The following is a 16,832-nucleotide window of genomic DNA, read 5'->3' as shown; positions in this document are numbered from 1 at the left end:
ATGCACTGGGTATGTTATCTGAATTTATTTCCTCATTCTTTGATATGTTAGGTAGGGGGTTGCTTTGCAAGGTTTTAAGGTCTACTTGTTCTGCCCCTGCCAAAAGCAATTTTCTCCCCTCTATAGTTCTCAGTTCTACTGCGTGGTCCTCAGGACAGAATACTATTTCCTGGCCCTCATACAAGCCTTTCTCTTTTTCAGGAGTACTTCCCAAGCTTGGCTCTGCCACTTCTAAGGACTTTTTTCTATATAAAATCTCCTTATCCAGGCAAGATCTTTCGGTGCATTCAGGAAATAATAAAGTGGGTGTACTGGTGGCTGCTTCAAAGCAACCTACCAAACTAATTTCCTCCTCCTGCTCCTGAGCCAAACTAGTTTTATTTGGGGTTTTCAAAAGCATGAGATCAGTTCTAAGAGACTTTCTCCCTCCAGGCTTCCCTCTGCTGCTGTATCCATTTCTGCTGCAGATTCTGGCCCCCTTGTGAGCGTGTAAGTGCAAAAGCACTCTTAACAGGAATGCTGTTCTCTGAAGATGCCAGCCACAGAGACTGGCAAAACGTTAGGAAGAACAACCTTCAGAACACAGCCAAAGATCCCAAAAATCTAAAACATCCATTAGATCCCGGCCGTGAAAGCCTTCGCGAATACACTCTTAACATGCTCTATCAAATGTAAACCCTCTCTATATGTCAGGTCTTTATCAGTCATAGACCTGTCTGGGTGTTCAGGGGTCAGTGGAATGGGATTCTCTCCAACTTTTGTAGCACAGTCATTCAAAATACTAGCTTCCATCTGTTCCTCAGTACAGGAAGGAGGTTTTCAAAATAACCTCATCAGCCATTTTGGTTACCTAATGGTTCTTTTCTAACTTGGGTAGATTCTGGATAGATTCAGAGGTTAGGGAATCCATTTTTCCTTCAGGGATTGTTAACTGCTCTCTCAGGGAACATGTTACTTCACAAGCATTCTGCACATGCTTAGTGAGATCTAGCCCAATTAAACAAGGTGCAGGAATTTGATCAGAAATTGCCATGTCCCAATTTCCGATCCATTCTCTATAGTTTATTTTCACTTTAGCCATGGGTAAAATTACTGGAGTAGAACTTATTCCCTTGATGGTAATAGTCTGGTTTGGGAGAATTTGTTCTTTAGGAATCACCTCAGGATGACACAGGGTTATGTTAGAACGAGAATCAACCACTCCTACATAAGACATTAATAAGAATCCTCTCACCAGGGTAATGAACTAAAATATCTTCTGCCTTTACTAGAAAACACTGAAGGACCTGGGCTAGTGGCATATCAAAATTTTCTGTTGTGCCAATTGCCGTGGAGACAGAACCTTGGTTACTGCTTCTCTCAGTGCCTTCAGCTGGTTTTAAACAGTAAACTTTCTTGGTCTTATTATCATTGTTCTCATTCCTAAGTTTATTTTTCATACAATTGACTTGTAAATGACCGAACTCTCCGCATTTATAGCACTGTCTTCTTCGCTCACTCTGAGGCAATCTATTAAACTTTTCCTCAGGGTTCATTCACTTCAGTGGACTAGGACTAGGCAATTCAAGTGAGGCGCTACTCTGGTCTTCTTTCCCTGACATTTCACTGCTGTACTTTTTTGTTGAAATGTTTCATATGGTTGTCCCAGGTTGATCTGTTAAATTTTACCTCAGAGAACCAGGGGTTCTAGAATTCACTAATATGGTCCACTGTTTCACCTGCTTCTAATAGATTTTTGGGATTTTTGTCCTTGACAAAATAACACAATTCCCCAGGCAAAAGAGAGTAAAATTGTTCCAGCCCAATCACATTTTTCATTTGTTCTAGAAAGGTGACTTTCTCATGTTCCATTCATTCGTCCAGACACTGAATCAATTTAGCCCCCACTTGAGCGTAAGATTCTTCAGACTTTTTGGTAAGGGCACAAAATTTTCACCTGAGGTGTTCTGCATTTATTCCAAATCTAGAATACACAATTTTTCTATAGGCTTCAAAATCTCTAGCCTGTTCTAGGGGAATTTAAGAATAAATCTCAAGCAAATCTCCACTTATTTGTGATTTCAGCACTATCATCCTTTCATCATCCTGGATATTAAAGTCCCAGCAAGTTTGTTCAAAAGAAATGAGGAAAGATTCTGGGCAGTCACCTTTTCTATATTTGGGAAATTTCTTTAGATCAATTTTGAGAGATTTCCCTCACTAGCACTGTTATTATTATTACTATTACTGCTTTGAGCAGAAATTCCTAATTGTTTTATCTGTAATTGAAATTCCATTTCTCTTTGTCTAAATTCCATTTCTCTTTGTCTATTTTCTTGCTCAAAATCCATTTGTCTGACCTCTTGCTCTGCTTTTTCTCTCATCCCTAGCTCTCTCTTCAGCTCTGAACTGTGTTTCCTAAGCTTTCTCCTCAGTTCTGGCTTTGATTTCTAGTTCCTTTAATTTAAATTCTTGTAGTTTCCATTTCTCAAAATACTGGGAGCCTAGATCCTTTTGTCTCTCTGAGGCATCCTTCTCAGACTCCAACTGTTCCCTTGGAGTTAAATGGTCTCCATTTCCCTCCATTTCTTGAAGTAATAAACTTTGTGCCTCTTGAGAATCAGTTTCCTCCATTACTGGCTTTTTAGTTCTTTTGGGTGGCATTTTTATCTGAGTTACTTAGTCTTGAGTGTGTTTATATTGATTTTAAAAAGGATCTGTCTTTCTTCTTTTAATTCCAGTCACTGAAATAATTTCTATTTCAAACCTCTGCTTTTTCTTCTATTCCTTCAGATCTGTTCTGACCCCTGGCTTCTGCTTTTATCCACCAGCACTCCCTTCTCAGAGCCTTGGATCTAAAGCTAGCCCACTGGTCTTCCAAATCCTGAGGTAAATAAAAAGGAATTTTTCTCTCAGAGTCATTCCCTATCTTAGCCGCCGCCCCCAGATCTGGGATCAGAAGCCCCACCACTAAGCTTTTCCACAAAAGCTCTAGCAGGTAACCCACTTCTTCACCACAGACCTCTGACTAAAAGGTACCCTTGTCTCAAAAAAAAATTCACTTTAAACTCAGGCTTTACTGGATTGCTTCGTATCCTGCCGCTGGACACCAATTGTGACATTCACACCTCATGGCCCCTGCTTGTCTTCCCAAACACAGAGCTCATGAAGACAAACCTAAACACCTTTTCACATGCTGCCACCAGTTGATTTCAGGAAATAGAGAGTAAGTGTCAATGGACAATTTTCACAATGACGAGCAGTGAGGTGGTCAAGTTTGCAGGTGACATGAAACTTTTCCAGGTGGTGAAGACCAGAAGTGATTATGAAGAGCTCCAGAAGGATTTCTCCAAACTGGAAGAATGGGTGGCAAAATGGCAAATGAATTTCAATATAAGAAAATGTAAAGTGATGTACACTGGGGCAAAAAAAAGCAAAACTTTATTTATCAGCTAATGGGTTCTGAGCTGTCTGTGACAGATCAGGAAAGAGTTCTTGGTGTGCTGGTGGACAGCTTGAAGAAAATCTCCATGTGCTGCAGTGAAGAAGGCCAATTCCATGCTAGGTATCATTAAAAAGGGGAATGAAAATAAAACAGCCAACATTATAATGCCATTGTACAAAATGCTCGTAAGGCCACACCTGGAGTATTGTGCACAGTTCTGGTCGCTGCGCCTCAAAAAAGAGGCAGTGGAACTGGAAAAGGTGCAGAAGAGAGCAACTAAAATGATGACTAGGCTTGGGCACCTCCCTTATGAGGAAAGGCTACAGCATTTGGGTATCTTTAGCCTAGAGAAAAGGCACCTGAGGGGAGACATAATTGAGACATATAAAATTATGCAGGGGATGGATAAAGTGGATAGAGGGAAGCTCTTTTCCATCTCATACAATACTAGACATCCACTCAAATTGAGTGTTGGAAGAGTGAGAACAGTCAAAAGAAAGTATTTCTTGACCCAGCGAGGACTTCTTGAATGCCAGAATAAAAAGCACAATGAAGTAACACATGGGAGATGGTTTCGATCTCACCAGAGTTACAGGGCATATATGCGGAGATGTATGAATGTAGTTATATATATGTATATATGTTTGGTTTTAGTGCTTTTAGATTGATTTTATGTTTCCTAATTTTAAAAAAAGTTGCTTATTTTTGCTGGTCAATGACCATGATAAAACATTTATTATTATTCCTTTACCCAGCATGTTGTTAGTCTGTAGAACTCCTTTCCACAGGAAGTGGTGATGGCATCTAGCCTAGATGCCTTTAAAAATCCATCACAGGTTGCAAGCTATAGTGGGGATGTATAATCTTCAGGCTTAGAAGGAAGGTACCTTGAAATGCCAGATGCAGGGGAGGGCGATCAGGAGACAGATATCTTAAGTTGTCTCGTGTGCTCCCAGAGGACTCTGGTGGGGCCACTGTGAGATACAGGATGCTGGTCTAGATGGACCCTTGGCCTGATCCGGCAGGATTCTTCTTATGTTCTTACGTTCTTCTTTGGAAATGCTACACTGTTGTGGATTAATGCTGCTTTAATTTGATGGGCCTGTAATAAACAGAATGTGTGCTGAACACTATATGAATAGCCTAGGGTGTGAAATATCTCTAATCTGTGATTTCCTCCTTTCCACACAGGGTAGCAATGGTGAAAGAGGGCCACCAGGTATCCCCGGTGGGCGTGGGCCAAGAGGAGAGAAGGTAAAAAAAATTGTGTTTACTTTCTCTGCATGTTCCTCTCCTAAGCATTTATGGAAGCTACCTCAAGCCACTTATATAGGTGGGTGGGTGGATCAGTCCAAAATCATGAAATTCAGCTGAGATCAATGCAAAAACAGGATGAAAAGCAATGTTGAGAGCAATGCAAAAACAGGATAAAAAACTATTTTAAAAAAAAGTTAGTTTCATCCTGTTTTTGCATTAATAAGAGGGGACTTTGACTCACATAAAATTTATTTTAAGAATGTTGCTTTCGGCGCCATGATCAAAGGCCTCCAAAACACGTTCCTGGAGAGCAATAGCACACCTCGGGGGGGGGGGGTCAGTTTGTGTGGGCAAAATCCATGAATTTGCTTGGTGTACAGACTCCAAAGAGATGTTCCAAATTGTTCTTTAATCTGGAAGGTAGGATTTTCATTTTTAAGCTATTTCTTCATGCTGTTTAAATATATAAATTTGCATTTGAATCTCTTGGTTACATTTTCTTCATTTCAGCCTAATTTCCCATTCTGTCACAGTCATTTCAAATATTTTTCTTATCTTCTGAAGTATCCCTTCCCCCCCCCTCACAATGTCTGCTTCACAGAGATACCTGTGTAGGGCCTGCCAACTGAGCTTTGATTTGCCCCATTGACACATTGCATCAATAATGAGAGGAAAAGGTGTGCTATTTAATATGATGTTTCAAGCAAACATTGTATTTGACATCCTTGGAAAAAACTTTCAAGTTTAAATGTGGCTTGGATACAAAATACCACCAATGTGTTAAAAGCAACCCCAACATGCAATTCATACATGACTCTATTGAAACTTTTTTTTGTACCAAAAGGTCTTCTACCAACATTAGCTTGGAACATTTTATGACTCACTGGGGACTTTCTGAATTGCGTTCACATGTGGGGGCTAAGGAGACTAAGGACACTGTTGTTATAGAGAAGAGGGGAATATTTATATTTTTAATGAAAGGGTTGAACTCCACTATATGAGGTAGGAAATAGTAGGAAAAACATTTATATGACTGTCCCAAGCTGAGTCATTCAATAGGCGCATGAGTAGGGCAGGACACCTGGTAGAATTAATCTGTCCAAAACAAACATGGGCAGTGCCACAACTAATGCTAGGAGATTTTTTTTAAGAATGTTCCAATGCTACTTAGTGGAGATCATCCTTTTAAATTTTTTCTCTTTTTTTGAGTGTTCAATCAACATAGTGTGTCACAGCCACATATTCCCTTTCATCTGTTCAATACTGCCCAGAAATAGGGTATATCAGATCAGTCTGCTCCTATTTCCTTGCTAATCTGCAGCTTTTTCAAAGTTTGCACTGAAGTTGTATAATTTTTAAAGCATTTTTTCACAAATTATACATTTCCTTTAAGTGCGTGTAGACTGATTGGCTATGAAGCAATAAAGTATTCAGTATTCAGTCAACTATACATTTATAACTGTAATTAATATCAACTTTTTCATTCCTACACAAATACTATCTTAAGTAAGCATTTTCCAATATGTTTGGTACATATTTTGAGCCAAGAGCTGCCTCACAAATACCACAGACCTATGTGACCTCAAACAATAATTATGCATCAAAATGCTCAAATACTGGATTTCCCTAGTATTCTTGCCCACATAATAGACATAAGCAGCAAATACTGTTCTTTTTCTTTCAGTGAAGCTGCTCAGCCATATAGAGCCCTTTGAAAGCTTATGATACAAATGTAAATATATATCCTTGCACCACTTCACTGAACCAAAGCCTAGTTATGTATTAAGGAAAGGCTTCTGCCCTTTCCCTAAAAGGTTCACTTTCTGGCCCACAGATAACTTACAAGGCCTTTTTTGGCATTAAGGATTCTACTCCACTGTCATCTAACGAACCTTGGCACTTTGGGTGCGCATCATAGCATCTGATGCCACAGAGGGCCCTTGGAAGCCTATCATCAGAGAGCTAACTCCCTTTCATAGCACATGTCCATTGTAATCAGTATTACCAAGGGATGTGGGGCAAACAGAAGCGAGTGCAGGGCCACAGAGATACATTTGTGGCTTATATCCACAAGCTCATTAATTCTTAGCTTAGAATGAGCAGCAATTTGTTTTATATATTCAGTGGATTAATTTGAAAGTCTATGCTGCCACTTTGAAACCAACACAGAAATGAAGCCATAAAACTATAGAGCTGGAAGAATCCTCAAAGATTACTGAATCCAACCCCTGCCAAGGAAGGAAATTTATAGCTAAACCTTCCCAGATAGGTAGTTCATTCCATGGCAGAACAGCTCTTCCTGTTGGGAAATTCTTCCCTAATGTTTGATGAAAATCTCCTTTCTTGTAATTTGAATCCACTAGTTTGGTTTTGCTTTCTAGAGCTGGGAAAACAAACAAACAAACAAAACAGCTTGCTCCACTTTCTGCATGACAGAATATAAAATATTCAAACGGTGGCTGTCATATCTTTTAAGTCTCCTCTTCTCCAAGCTAAACTTACCCATCTCTCTGAATCGTTCCTCGTAGTACTTGGTTTCAACCTTCTTTATCATCACTTTTCTCTGGGCACATTCCAACTTGCTGATATGTGTCTAAAACTTTGATGCTCAGAACTGGACACGACATTCCAAGTTAAAGTCTGGGTCAAGCAGAACAGAATGGTGCAATTACTTCCCTTGTTCTGAATGCTGTACTTTTGTTGACACCACTGAGAATTCCACTGTCTTTTTCCCCTGCATCACATTATTAACTCTAGCAGGCAAAACTAAAAGAAAGAAATTAATTTAAAAAATTTAAAAAGACCAAATGGTTGTGGCACCGTAAAGACTGTCACATTTTAACGTGAGCTCTTGTGGACAAGTCCACTTCTTCAGACATATGAGGTAAAATGTTGTTTTTAAAAATATTTGTAAAAACTGTAGCCTTCTATATCCCAAGTGTATATATCCTTTACATATGCATATGTATATTTGGTATATTTCTTTTGAATAATCATACTGTTCAATTCCAGACATGAATCTGATCCCACTAGATTTTGGTAATGCTTATTAAATCCTATTTATCTTCCTTTGAGTTCAACTCCAGGGCAATACTCCTGGACTGCCCCCCTCCAACTACCCCATGAAATGATCTTGTAAAAGGACCTTATTTTCTGTGTGTCTCTGCACCAACTAACTTGGCTTTGCTCAGAAGCATTCAGAGGCTCTGGGCGCAGCTATAGATTTGGCAACTATGATGAGAGTTCCTGATACAAGAAGTTGTGAAGACAATCCTTGCGAAAGAAAACTTGGTATTTAGGATTAATTTTTTAAAAAAATTAAATTAGACATTTCTGTGAAAATGTCTGTGTTCACTGTGTTCATAGTTCACATCCTGCAGTCCCTGGAAGAGGGGCAATGGCCCATAGTTCACTTTAACTTTTTAGTGTCCCATGAAGTTTTACTGCTTTGCGTTTTCTTCCCAGAGTCGTACAGTGTAGCCCTCCACATACCTATTCAAATATAAGCTGCTTTGAGTTCAGCAGGCCTTTCTCTTAGATGCAGCTGAAAAGAATTTTTCCGTTACGGTTGTGTTGTGTATTCTCTAAAAAAAGTCAGTGCATTCTGACATTATACGTATTAATGTCTTTGAAGCAGATAAATATCTCTGAGCATTTAAGCCATAGCTAAGTCAACTGTGTGTCCTGAAGGAAAGTCCCATCCTAAATACAAACAGTATCCTGTAGGAGTGGAACATGCACATCCATCCAAATCTGCTTGCTGTTTTGGATGGGCACATCAGAAAGGAAGTTAAAGCTTTATCTAAATGTCAGTTTCCTGTTTAGATCTCATGTTTTCACAAACAGCAACACAAATCCACATTAGGAGCCTAATATGGGCAGATGTGCTGTAAAACTAATGTCAGAAGAGTGCCTTAAAGGAATGTTTCTTGAAGGGGGGGGGGGAAGGCACTTTGCCAAGTTTCAAGGCACTTTGACAGCTCATGTTCTTCAGAACTCATTTCAGGCGTTTTAACAAAACTTGCAGGATGATTATGGTTAGTCTCCAGCTGTAGCTTTTCTAAAGATTGTACCAATTATCCTTGGTCCTAATTCTGTATTTAAAAAAGCTAACTTTAAACACATGTTCAGTTTGGATAATCTCTCAAGGGCTTTCCTGCTCTTCTAACTACTTGCAGGTGTGGAATGTAGGCGGCCTGTTCCAATAGACTGCAGCAGAGTCCATTTGCATTCTTATTAAGCTTGCATTGTGTACTTTCAGTTTCCTGTGAACAAATCTGAACAAATAGTGTACTCTATTGGTGAGCATCAGGGCTCCTCTAAAGAGTTATGGCCTTCCCCAACTTAAAGTACAGTAGGTGGTGTGAATTAGAAGTCAAAAAAAAAAAAGGGGAGGTTACGATATCCATCTAAAGTGTACTTAGATGTCATCACAGGGACAAGTATAAAAACTGTAGTTTTTTCTAGCTCTCTGACTATATCGCCTGATTAGACGAAAGTGGACCATACCATTGAAGTTTATGTTATTTTGTATTATTTATTTAGAATTATAGCTTCTCCCATTCCAAAGGTTCAAGCTGGGGGGGGGGGAAGCAAAAAGACCCTAGCAAAACAGTATTTACTGTAACCTTAACATTGCTCTACCCCACCATCTGCTGAGTCAACAGGGCTGTTTTCCCTAAGGAAGGAAGAGTAGAAACAGCATAGTACTTGGTTTGTCAGGGCATTCATATTGGCTTACGATATTTTGAGCAGGGACTGGGTAGGTCATCCTTCTCTTTTCTTTACATGGTACTGTTTTCCAGTCGACAGTCTGCCTTGCCTGTAGAGCCTAGAAATTGGATACCTGACTGACAAGCTCCCCCCATACACAGGTTTTCACTTCCATAGCCTTCATCTTGCTCTCACTCTAATGGCAAGACTTTCTGTGGGCTCAACAACTTTTCAGCAAGCTGGCTCAGTGTATGCATATACCTTGTCCCATCAATAGTTGCAGTTTTTGAAAGAGTAGCTCTTGGCAAAATGTGCCATTTCGGCTGAAAAACTCTAGCTATGCAGTAGAAAGTCCAGAGAGTTACAGAGCAGAATCAGCTTCAAGTCTCCCCAGAGTAGACCACCCCTTATTGTCTCATGAATTGGCATATGTAGTTTCAGTAATTCTTTTTCAGACACTGGCAAGAGAAAAAAATAAACTCACAGTTCTGAACTGATCAAAAACAGCATATTGTAGAAAAATTACTGGTTACACCAATAGAGCTTAACTGACTCATGAATTGCTTACTGACTATACATACTGAACTACTGTACATGACTAATTGAATAGTGACTACTGTACTGACTACATGCCTAACTGTAGGCTGTCTGAAAAGAGCAGGAGAAGGATTCATAGCCAGAGAGGCATGCCTCTCTTCAAAATCAGAGGCAAAGAGGGAACCATTGGTTACTGCTGGACTGATTGAGCGCCCTAGACTAGAAAGATCCCTCCCAGCCAAAACCTCTTAAAGGCAGCATGTGAAGTTTGCTAAAACCCCAGTAGTAGTTATGTTAGTCTTTGCAAGCACATCAAACAAAACAAAAAATAAGTAAAACAAAAACAAGAAACAAAAATATTGTGCCATTTTAAAGACTAAATACTAAATTTTAATGTGAGCATTCATGGATCCAGTTCTTTCTTTCTTACACTTCTTATCTACACTTTCTAAACTCGTCTGAGTTGCAGAACTGGGATCCCCAGGATGGCGGTTTGTTTGCTTTATTTCTTTATTGCTATAGATATTCAGGGTGGTATAAACTATAGACTGAAGGGTGACCTGTGTTCAAATGCCCACTGAACCATGGAAATTCACAGGGAGAGGGTTGGGATAGTTAAAACATTCCTTAAAGATCTCACTTACTTGAAAGTCCTAAGGGGGTTGCTATAATGTTGTTGTGACTTAATGACACATAATACACATAGAATAGTATGGGATTTGCCAGGGTTGTTATGAAAATGGGTATTGTGTGAGTTTCTCTTTTTTACTACTCTTTTGCCTTTTGTGTCTGCGTAGTCTCCTAGAATTACTGTACTTTTCCGTGTGTTCATCTCGGGGGGGGGGGGAGGAATCAATTTCTGCACTGAGATGGCTTTGAAGCATGAACACCAATCTCTACCCATTCCTACTTTGTGCTAATGTTCGCTGGCTCTGTACCTAGGTGTCTACATGTGTCTTGTGCTTGCACATTGTTGATGCACCAAAAAGCCAGGAAGAAAATGTCTGCAGTCAGCTGGCTCAGAAACCATTCCAGCCTCCTTCCAACCCTGCATGCCCCCTACCCCACATCATGGCATTACAATGGCCCAGTCTCTTCACATCAGAAGGGCCTGCCCTTGTTCTCAACATTTGGTCACGAAATCTCAGGGAATAGGATACTGCTGGCCTGGCAACCCTATAACTGTGTGAGTGGATTTGGGGCTCAATCCCACATTTATCTTTTACTTCGGGGTTTTTGGCCAGGACATTTTCCACTATGCCACATCAGTTTGCCTTGTGTGAAATATAGGCTGGTTCAAAAGACTAGGTTTATGTTTTAGAACCCAAGCAGCCTTTTTGTCAATAGACAAGTGCCTCCCACCAGCTATTTTGCAAGAGCGCGCCTGACCTCCTCAAAGTCCCCAAAACATCAGACTTCCTCAACCTAGAACGTTCCAGCTTGAGGTAACTTGAAGCTTATAGTGCTCTCTTCTCCCTTTGATTACAGGGGAAATCTAGTAGGTTAAATAGGTAGAAAATGTATTATTCATTGCCGAAACTCTAAATGCTTCCTTTCCCTCACTAGTGTATATGTAGTTATTCTGTTCTGTAAAGTATTTGCTCATTGATTTCTCCTCCCTGCTTTATGTTTTGTTTTGTTGTTTTTAGGGTGAGCCAGGGCCACAAGGTGACCAAGGCCGTGAAGGATCCTTTGGACTATCTGGAGAACCAGTAAGATGCTATCCATCTCTTTTGCATCCTGTGTCTCTTATACGAGTGGAGGGAATGAAACGCAAAAGAAGACATGCTAAGAACTACAGAAGGCTTAGCATAGTCTTTTGTTCCAAGTGTAGAATTCAATACAAAATGTAATCATATGGTTCTTTGTCGATGTGACAAGGAAGACCTGGTTCTGTAGACATATTGTTTGTGATACAGGCATTTAAATAGTCCACAGTTCGGGGAAAAAAGTTGCAAGGGCTACAACAATTGGTGAAAGTAGAGAGATAGGAAAAATTTATAAAATTGGCATTCTTATTGTCTCTTCCTCCTCTGTCTTTGTCATGGCAAAACTAGAGTGGAGAACTTCTTTTTATGTTAAGTATGTTATGTTGCGTTGGGAGGGGTCTTAGGAGAGATTCCCATATACAGGGAACTCAGGGTTAACATTTTCCTTCTGAGCTGCCACCAACCTCTGGAATATCTCTTCTAAAGTGAGGGAAACTGCATGGGGGGGGGGGAATGGCAAGCCAGTTGCTCTGCAGAGGATAGGACTCAAGGGAAACGATCAGCTAAATCGAAAGGCCTGGACTCCTAATCTCACATACCTACTTTAGTCTCTGTGAGATTACATTCTTGCCCCCTTCCATGACACAGTTAAATTCAATTTTGTATCCCAACCAGAAAGTGGTATTTTCCTGACAAATTGTATTAATTATCCATATACATGCTGGTCTTCAGAATGGTTCTTGCCATTCTTGCTGGTGGGAAGGAAATATCATCAGATACATAGAGCCCACCACTCAACTGAGTCCATGTGAGTTCCACTGCCCCCATCTAGGGTTGCTGGCCAAGCTTTCGTTGGCTCCAGGCTGTCTGTGAACTCCTTGAACTAGGTGTTATTACAGCAGGGGACCAGGGTACAAAATACTGATGGGCACCAGCTGCACCTCGTTTCTAAGGATCAGGTTTATGTCACTTGCCTGCCAAACAATTCAGTCACTGGGGTGGGGTTTTTTTTACCCCTTCATCTGTGTGGTCATTGGGATTCCAAGACATCCCCAAGCAGCCTTACTCTCTTCAGGGAGAGTTTATAGTGTCAGCTATTCAGAAATGGGGGCGACTCCCTGGCGCATCTTGCTGCCACCACTGGTGCTCCCATTGGCACTTGCACTTGCAGTGTCTCCTCTGAATTGGGCTGGGGTCTGGGTACCCCACCATTCACTGAAGTTTCCACAGGGACAGGGTTGTCACTGTGTCTGAGGGTGGTCTCAGACACAGTGTCCAGTCTGTGGGTAGTTTATCTTAAATGAAATAGTTACTAGGTTTCTTTCCAAATATTCTGGTCCTGGAATTTGCACCTCCACCTACTTTCATTAGCTTAGCTAATGAAAGCAGTGAAAGCTCAGCCCCTTTTGAAGAAAGTACCTTCCAGGCAATCCAAGCTAATGAACATTGGGGGAGCTGCGCATTCCAGAACAAGGAGCTTTGGAAAGAAAAGTTTCATTATCTTAAATGAAACTATTTCATTTAAGACAAACTAACCACAGGCTGGACACTGTCTCTGAGGCTGCCAGCATGTAACATATGGGATTTAACCTGAAATTGAATGACCTTGCTGGGACAGCTGTTACATCCATGGATATCAACCCGCCTCTCACAAAAAAGGATCCAGATATACATGAAATCAGACTGGGAATGCAACTGAAGCTGGAGGATTTCTAAAATAGAGCTCCCCAGAGAAATACCTGGGGCCTGCAATATTCCGAGATGAGTTGAGAGGGAAAGAGTGCCAGAATATATAGCTAACTGGCTTTCTGAAATGCTCCCTATCTTATAAGCAACTATAGCACAGAGTGGCAGTGCCTAAGCCACTCAACGTATACAAGCCACGTGGCATCCTAGTGTGAGTTACCACACGAAGCCTTGTTAAGTAAGCTGCAATCAGTACCATTCCAAGGCACAAATGTCCTTTAAATGTTTTACAAAACTTGGAATTCAGGATAGAAAACCTTGCAGAACTAATCTAAAACTTGGGCATACATTTTGATTAAAAAAGGATAACATTCTATTTTAGGAGTACTAACTACGTGCTGATTTGCTCTCCGTTACACAGTTCTAGGCAGTGTTACAATATAAAACATTATAAATGCACCTGAAAATTTTAGCACAATTTTTAGGGGAATACAAACCTGAGTTCTACTGCATGTTTTCAAGTCTGTAACTTAGAATTAACAATTAACATTCAGTTAATTGGTGTACTCCAGGAGTGTGCAATTTGAATGCAGCACACACATTGGCTCCACCCCCCTGCAAGATTTCCCCAATGCAAAAAAAGGCATTTGATGGTCACTTGCATTCCTTTTTTCAAAACTTTAATTAGCTAACTTGAAGTTACAACCTCAAGTGTAAAAAACCCAGTATCGCGCCCCTTCACTCTCTCCAGACTCTTTAACCTTAAGTGGCGAAAGCAATTCCCTCTCTCTCCTTCAGCCTCTACCCTCTTCCTGTTAACCTACCTGAGCGTTCTTATTATGCCTGCCGTAGCTCCCTCGTGGTGCTGTGCTGCCTGCCTGTCTCCATCACTGCCACCTGCCATGCAAAATACAAAACAAGTCTGGTAGGAATGGCAGCTGTGCCAAAGATCCCTATCAGGAGATCATTTGGGGAGGATGAGAGTTGAGGCCTTTGCTATCCATAAAACCAGTCAGTTGCTGACCATGTATTGAGAATGATGATATCTTCTCATTTTTCTAGGGTGAAGTAGGGCCACCTGGACCTAAAGGATACAGAGGAGATGAAGGACCTTCTGGACCAGAGGTTAATATGTTCTAATATCTGTAGTTGGGTGTAGGCAGCAAGAGAGCATCCTTCTGCTCAAGAGCTCAAATGGGTAGCTATGTCACACAGGTAGCTGTGCATAGTACTCTACAGATGTCCAAGGGTGACAAAAGAGGATATGTCTGATTTCACATTTTTGTCCTGCATACTGATATTCAGAAGCTGTGGCATTTATATTAGAAATGAGTTATATGCAAAATATATTAGTAGCAGCTGATGAACTGAAGTGCAGGATTGTTTTACTTTAGTCCTTTGTCTAGTGTAGAAAATTAAAATATCAGTCAGAAGAAAATGGACACTGCAAGAAGAATTTCCCTTGGAATGTTTCAGAGATGTCTTTTTACATTGTTCGGATCATTAAGTTTGTTCCAAGGAGAAGGCAGGAGAGGAAAACAGTTGCAATCTGCAATAAAATGAATGCCAAAATAACCTTTAAAATTAATATAATGAATGTTACATTTTAAGGTACCACACAACTTTTTTTATTGTAATAGACACAAACAATTTAGAAAGCATTCACCAAACACATTAAAAAGACAGAGCACATTCCAAGATGTTCCTGCCAATCGTTTACTAAGCAGCCCAATGCATTTCAACCAAAAGGGTCATCTTTAGGAGATGCACATACGTGTCATTTGAGAATACTTGTAGAAATCTTGCAAATGTACATACTTCAATGTTGATGCAATTGAATTACTGAAATTTCAGTCTTTCAGAGATCTCTGCAAGTAATTAAATGCAGACATCTATAGGGTTGTGGGTTTTGTTCCGTTTGTTTGTTTTGCTGAAATGCATCTGGTTGTTAATAAACAGCAGATTAACACAGGGTCTCTTTTTTTGATTCATTGCTAAAAATGACTGCCTCTCAGAAAATGAATTGTAGTTACATGAACTATGTGGCTAGTTTTGTCTGTAGGCACGCCTGTTTGTCTGAATCAATGCTCTTTGACCATGAACACAACTATTACTTTTTTTAAAAAAAAACTTTGCAGGGCCCAAAAGGACTGCCTGGGCCACCTGGTTTACCTGGAGACCCCGGCCTGATGGGTGAAAGGGTGAGCAGCTTTGTAAAATTTGATAACATCTAGTACGCTAAAATGGGCTCTTGTGGGGAGTAGGGGAGAGACTTGGCACAGTCATTCATGCCTACTTTCATGAAAGAGAATTGCCGACACAGGGAGGACCGACCACTGTTTGAAAACCCATCCAGAAACTGAGCTCAGTAAGATCTGCTGTGCTGGACACAGCCAGCATCTTTCTTACACTTTCTTACAGGCTTCAGGCCTGTTTCTAAGAATGATTTAAGGTACCAGTTATCACTTTTAAAGCCTTAAATCACAGTCCTTTTAGGCCCCAGGAGCCACCTATTGAGGGCCCACATGCATCCCTGTAAACCTGGTCAAGGCAGCTTTTTCTGCATTAGAAACATCAGCAGGAAAGCAGCAATCGATTTCAGGATCCTAGCAGGAGAAAAGTAACCCTCTGTGTACAAGGACTTCATACAGATCACTCTTTTCTCACTGGAGTGATCTGAGAGAAAGAATGGAGAGCCCTTTTCTGACCATGGGGGCAGGGGAAGAGTAAATGTGTGATGGGGTCAAGGCTTCCGTGGGGGTCTGAGGTTGGGACCACATGCAGTCCCTGGACTGTAAGTTACTCATTCCATGCCTGAGTGTTTTGCTTCACAAAGTGTAAAGCACCTGATCCTTATGGGAAATCTATACATAGGTTGCAGGCTTTGGATGTTGGGTGACTGTGCTGGTTCTCTTCTCTTCTGTAGCTTTTTGATTTAAAAAATATTTAATTTGCTTTTTCTGTTAATTTTTCATTTGTTTTGTTGGCTGTGGGGTTTAAGCTTTTCTGTACCTCACCTACTATGGCTGGCTCAGTTTTCCACTGTAAAGAGATTGTTCTCAATAAACCATAAATAAATACAAACAGAATAAATGCTACCTCCTTCTACTGATTTCTGAACTTTTTTCAAAGGGAGAAGATGGCCCACCCGGAAATGGCACCGATGGCTTCCCTGGTTTCCCAGTGAGTTTCATTACAAAAAGTCAGAACTCTAGACAGAATGTTAAACCAAATTTGTTAATGATGTTCCTCTAATTTCCTATCTTCCTTCTCTTCCCAAGGGATATCCTGGCAATAGAGGTGATCCTGGAGTTAATGTAAGTCTCAATCCGTTACCTACTGTTGGTGCACAAGGAACCCAAGTCTTCCCCTCTAGCTTATTTCCCCTTGACTGAATAGCAAAATGCCCACATAGGAGAAGAGTGCTTGAAGCTCTTAAAGCTCAAAGGAGGGGCAGTCTTTTTTAAAAAAAAAAAATCTTCATATGCAGACTAGAAGCCTGGCCT

At 40.6% G+C, this 16,832-nt stretch overlaps 1 protein-coding gene across 1 annotated transcript in view; it reads left to right on the top strand.

Moving 5' to 3' along the window:
* The window catches only part of COL6A1 (collagen type VI alpha 1 chain), a 70,003-nt gene that overhangs the window by 37,984 nt on the left and 15,187 nt on the right, over nt 1-16,832 (top strand). Inside the window, exons 19-24 of the mRNA XM_020815151.3 lie at nt 4,616-4,678; nt 11,581-11,643; nt 14,389-14,451; nt 15,465-15,527; nt 16,459-16,509; nt 16,608-16,643. Coding sequence (XP_020670810.1) covers nt 4,616-4,678; nt 11,581-11,643; nt 14,389-14,451; nt 15,465-15,527; nt 16,459-16,509; nt 16,608-16,643 — 339 coding nt within the window. The remainder of the gene's footprint in view (nt 1-4,615; nt 4,679-11,580; nt 11,644-14,388; nt 14,452-15,464; nt 15,528-16,458; nt 16,510-16,607; nt 16,644-16,832) is intronic.

Source organism: Pogona vitticeps, chromosome 1 (genome assembly GCF_051106095.1).
Source record: "Pogona vitticeps strain Pit_001003342236 chromosome 1, PviZW2.1, whole genome shotgun sequence".
Classification (NCBI taxonomy): domain Eukaryota; kingdom Metazoa; phylum Chordata; class Lepidosauria; order Squamata; family Agamidae; genus Pogona; species Pogona vitticeps.
The sequence above is the reverse complement of the archived record's forward strand: the minus strand, read 5'-3'. Positions and strand labels throughout refer to the sequence as shown.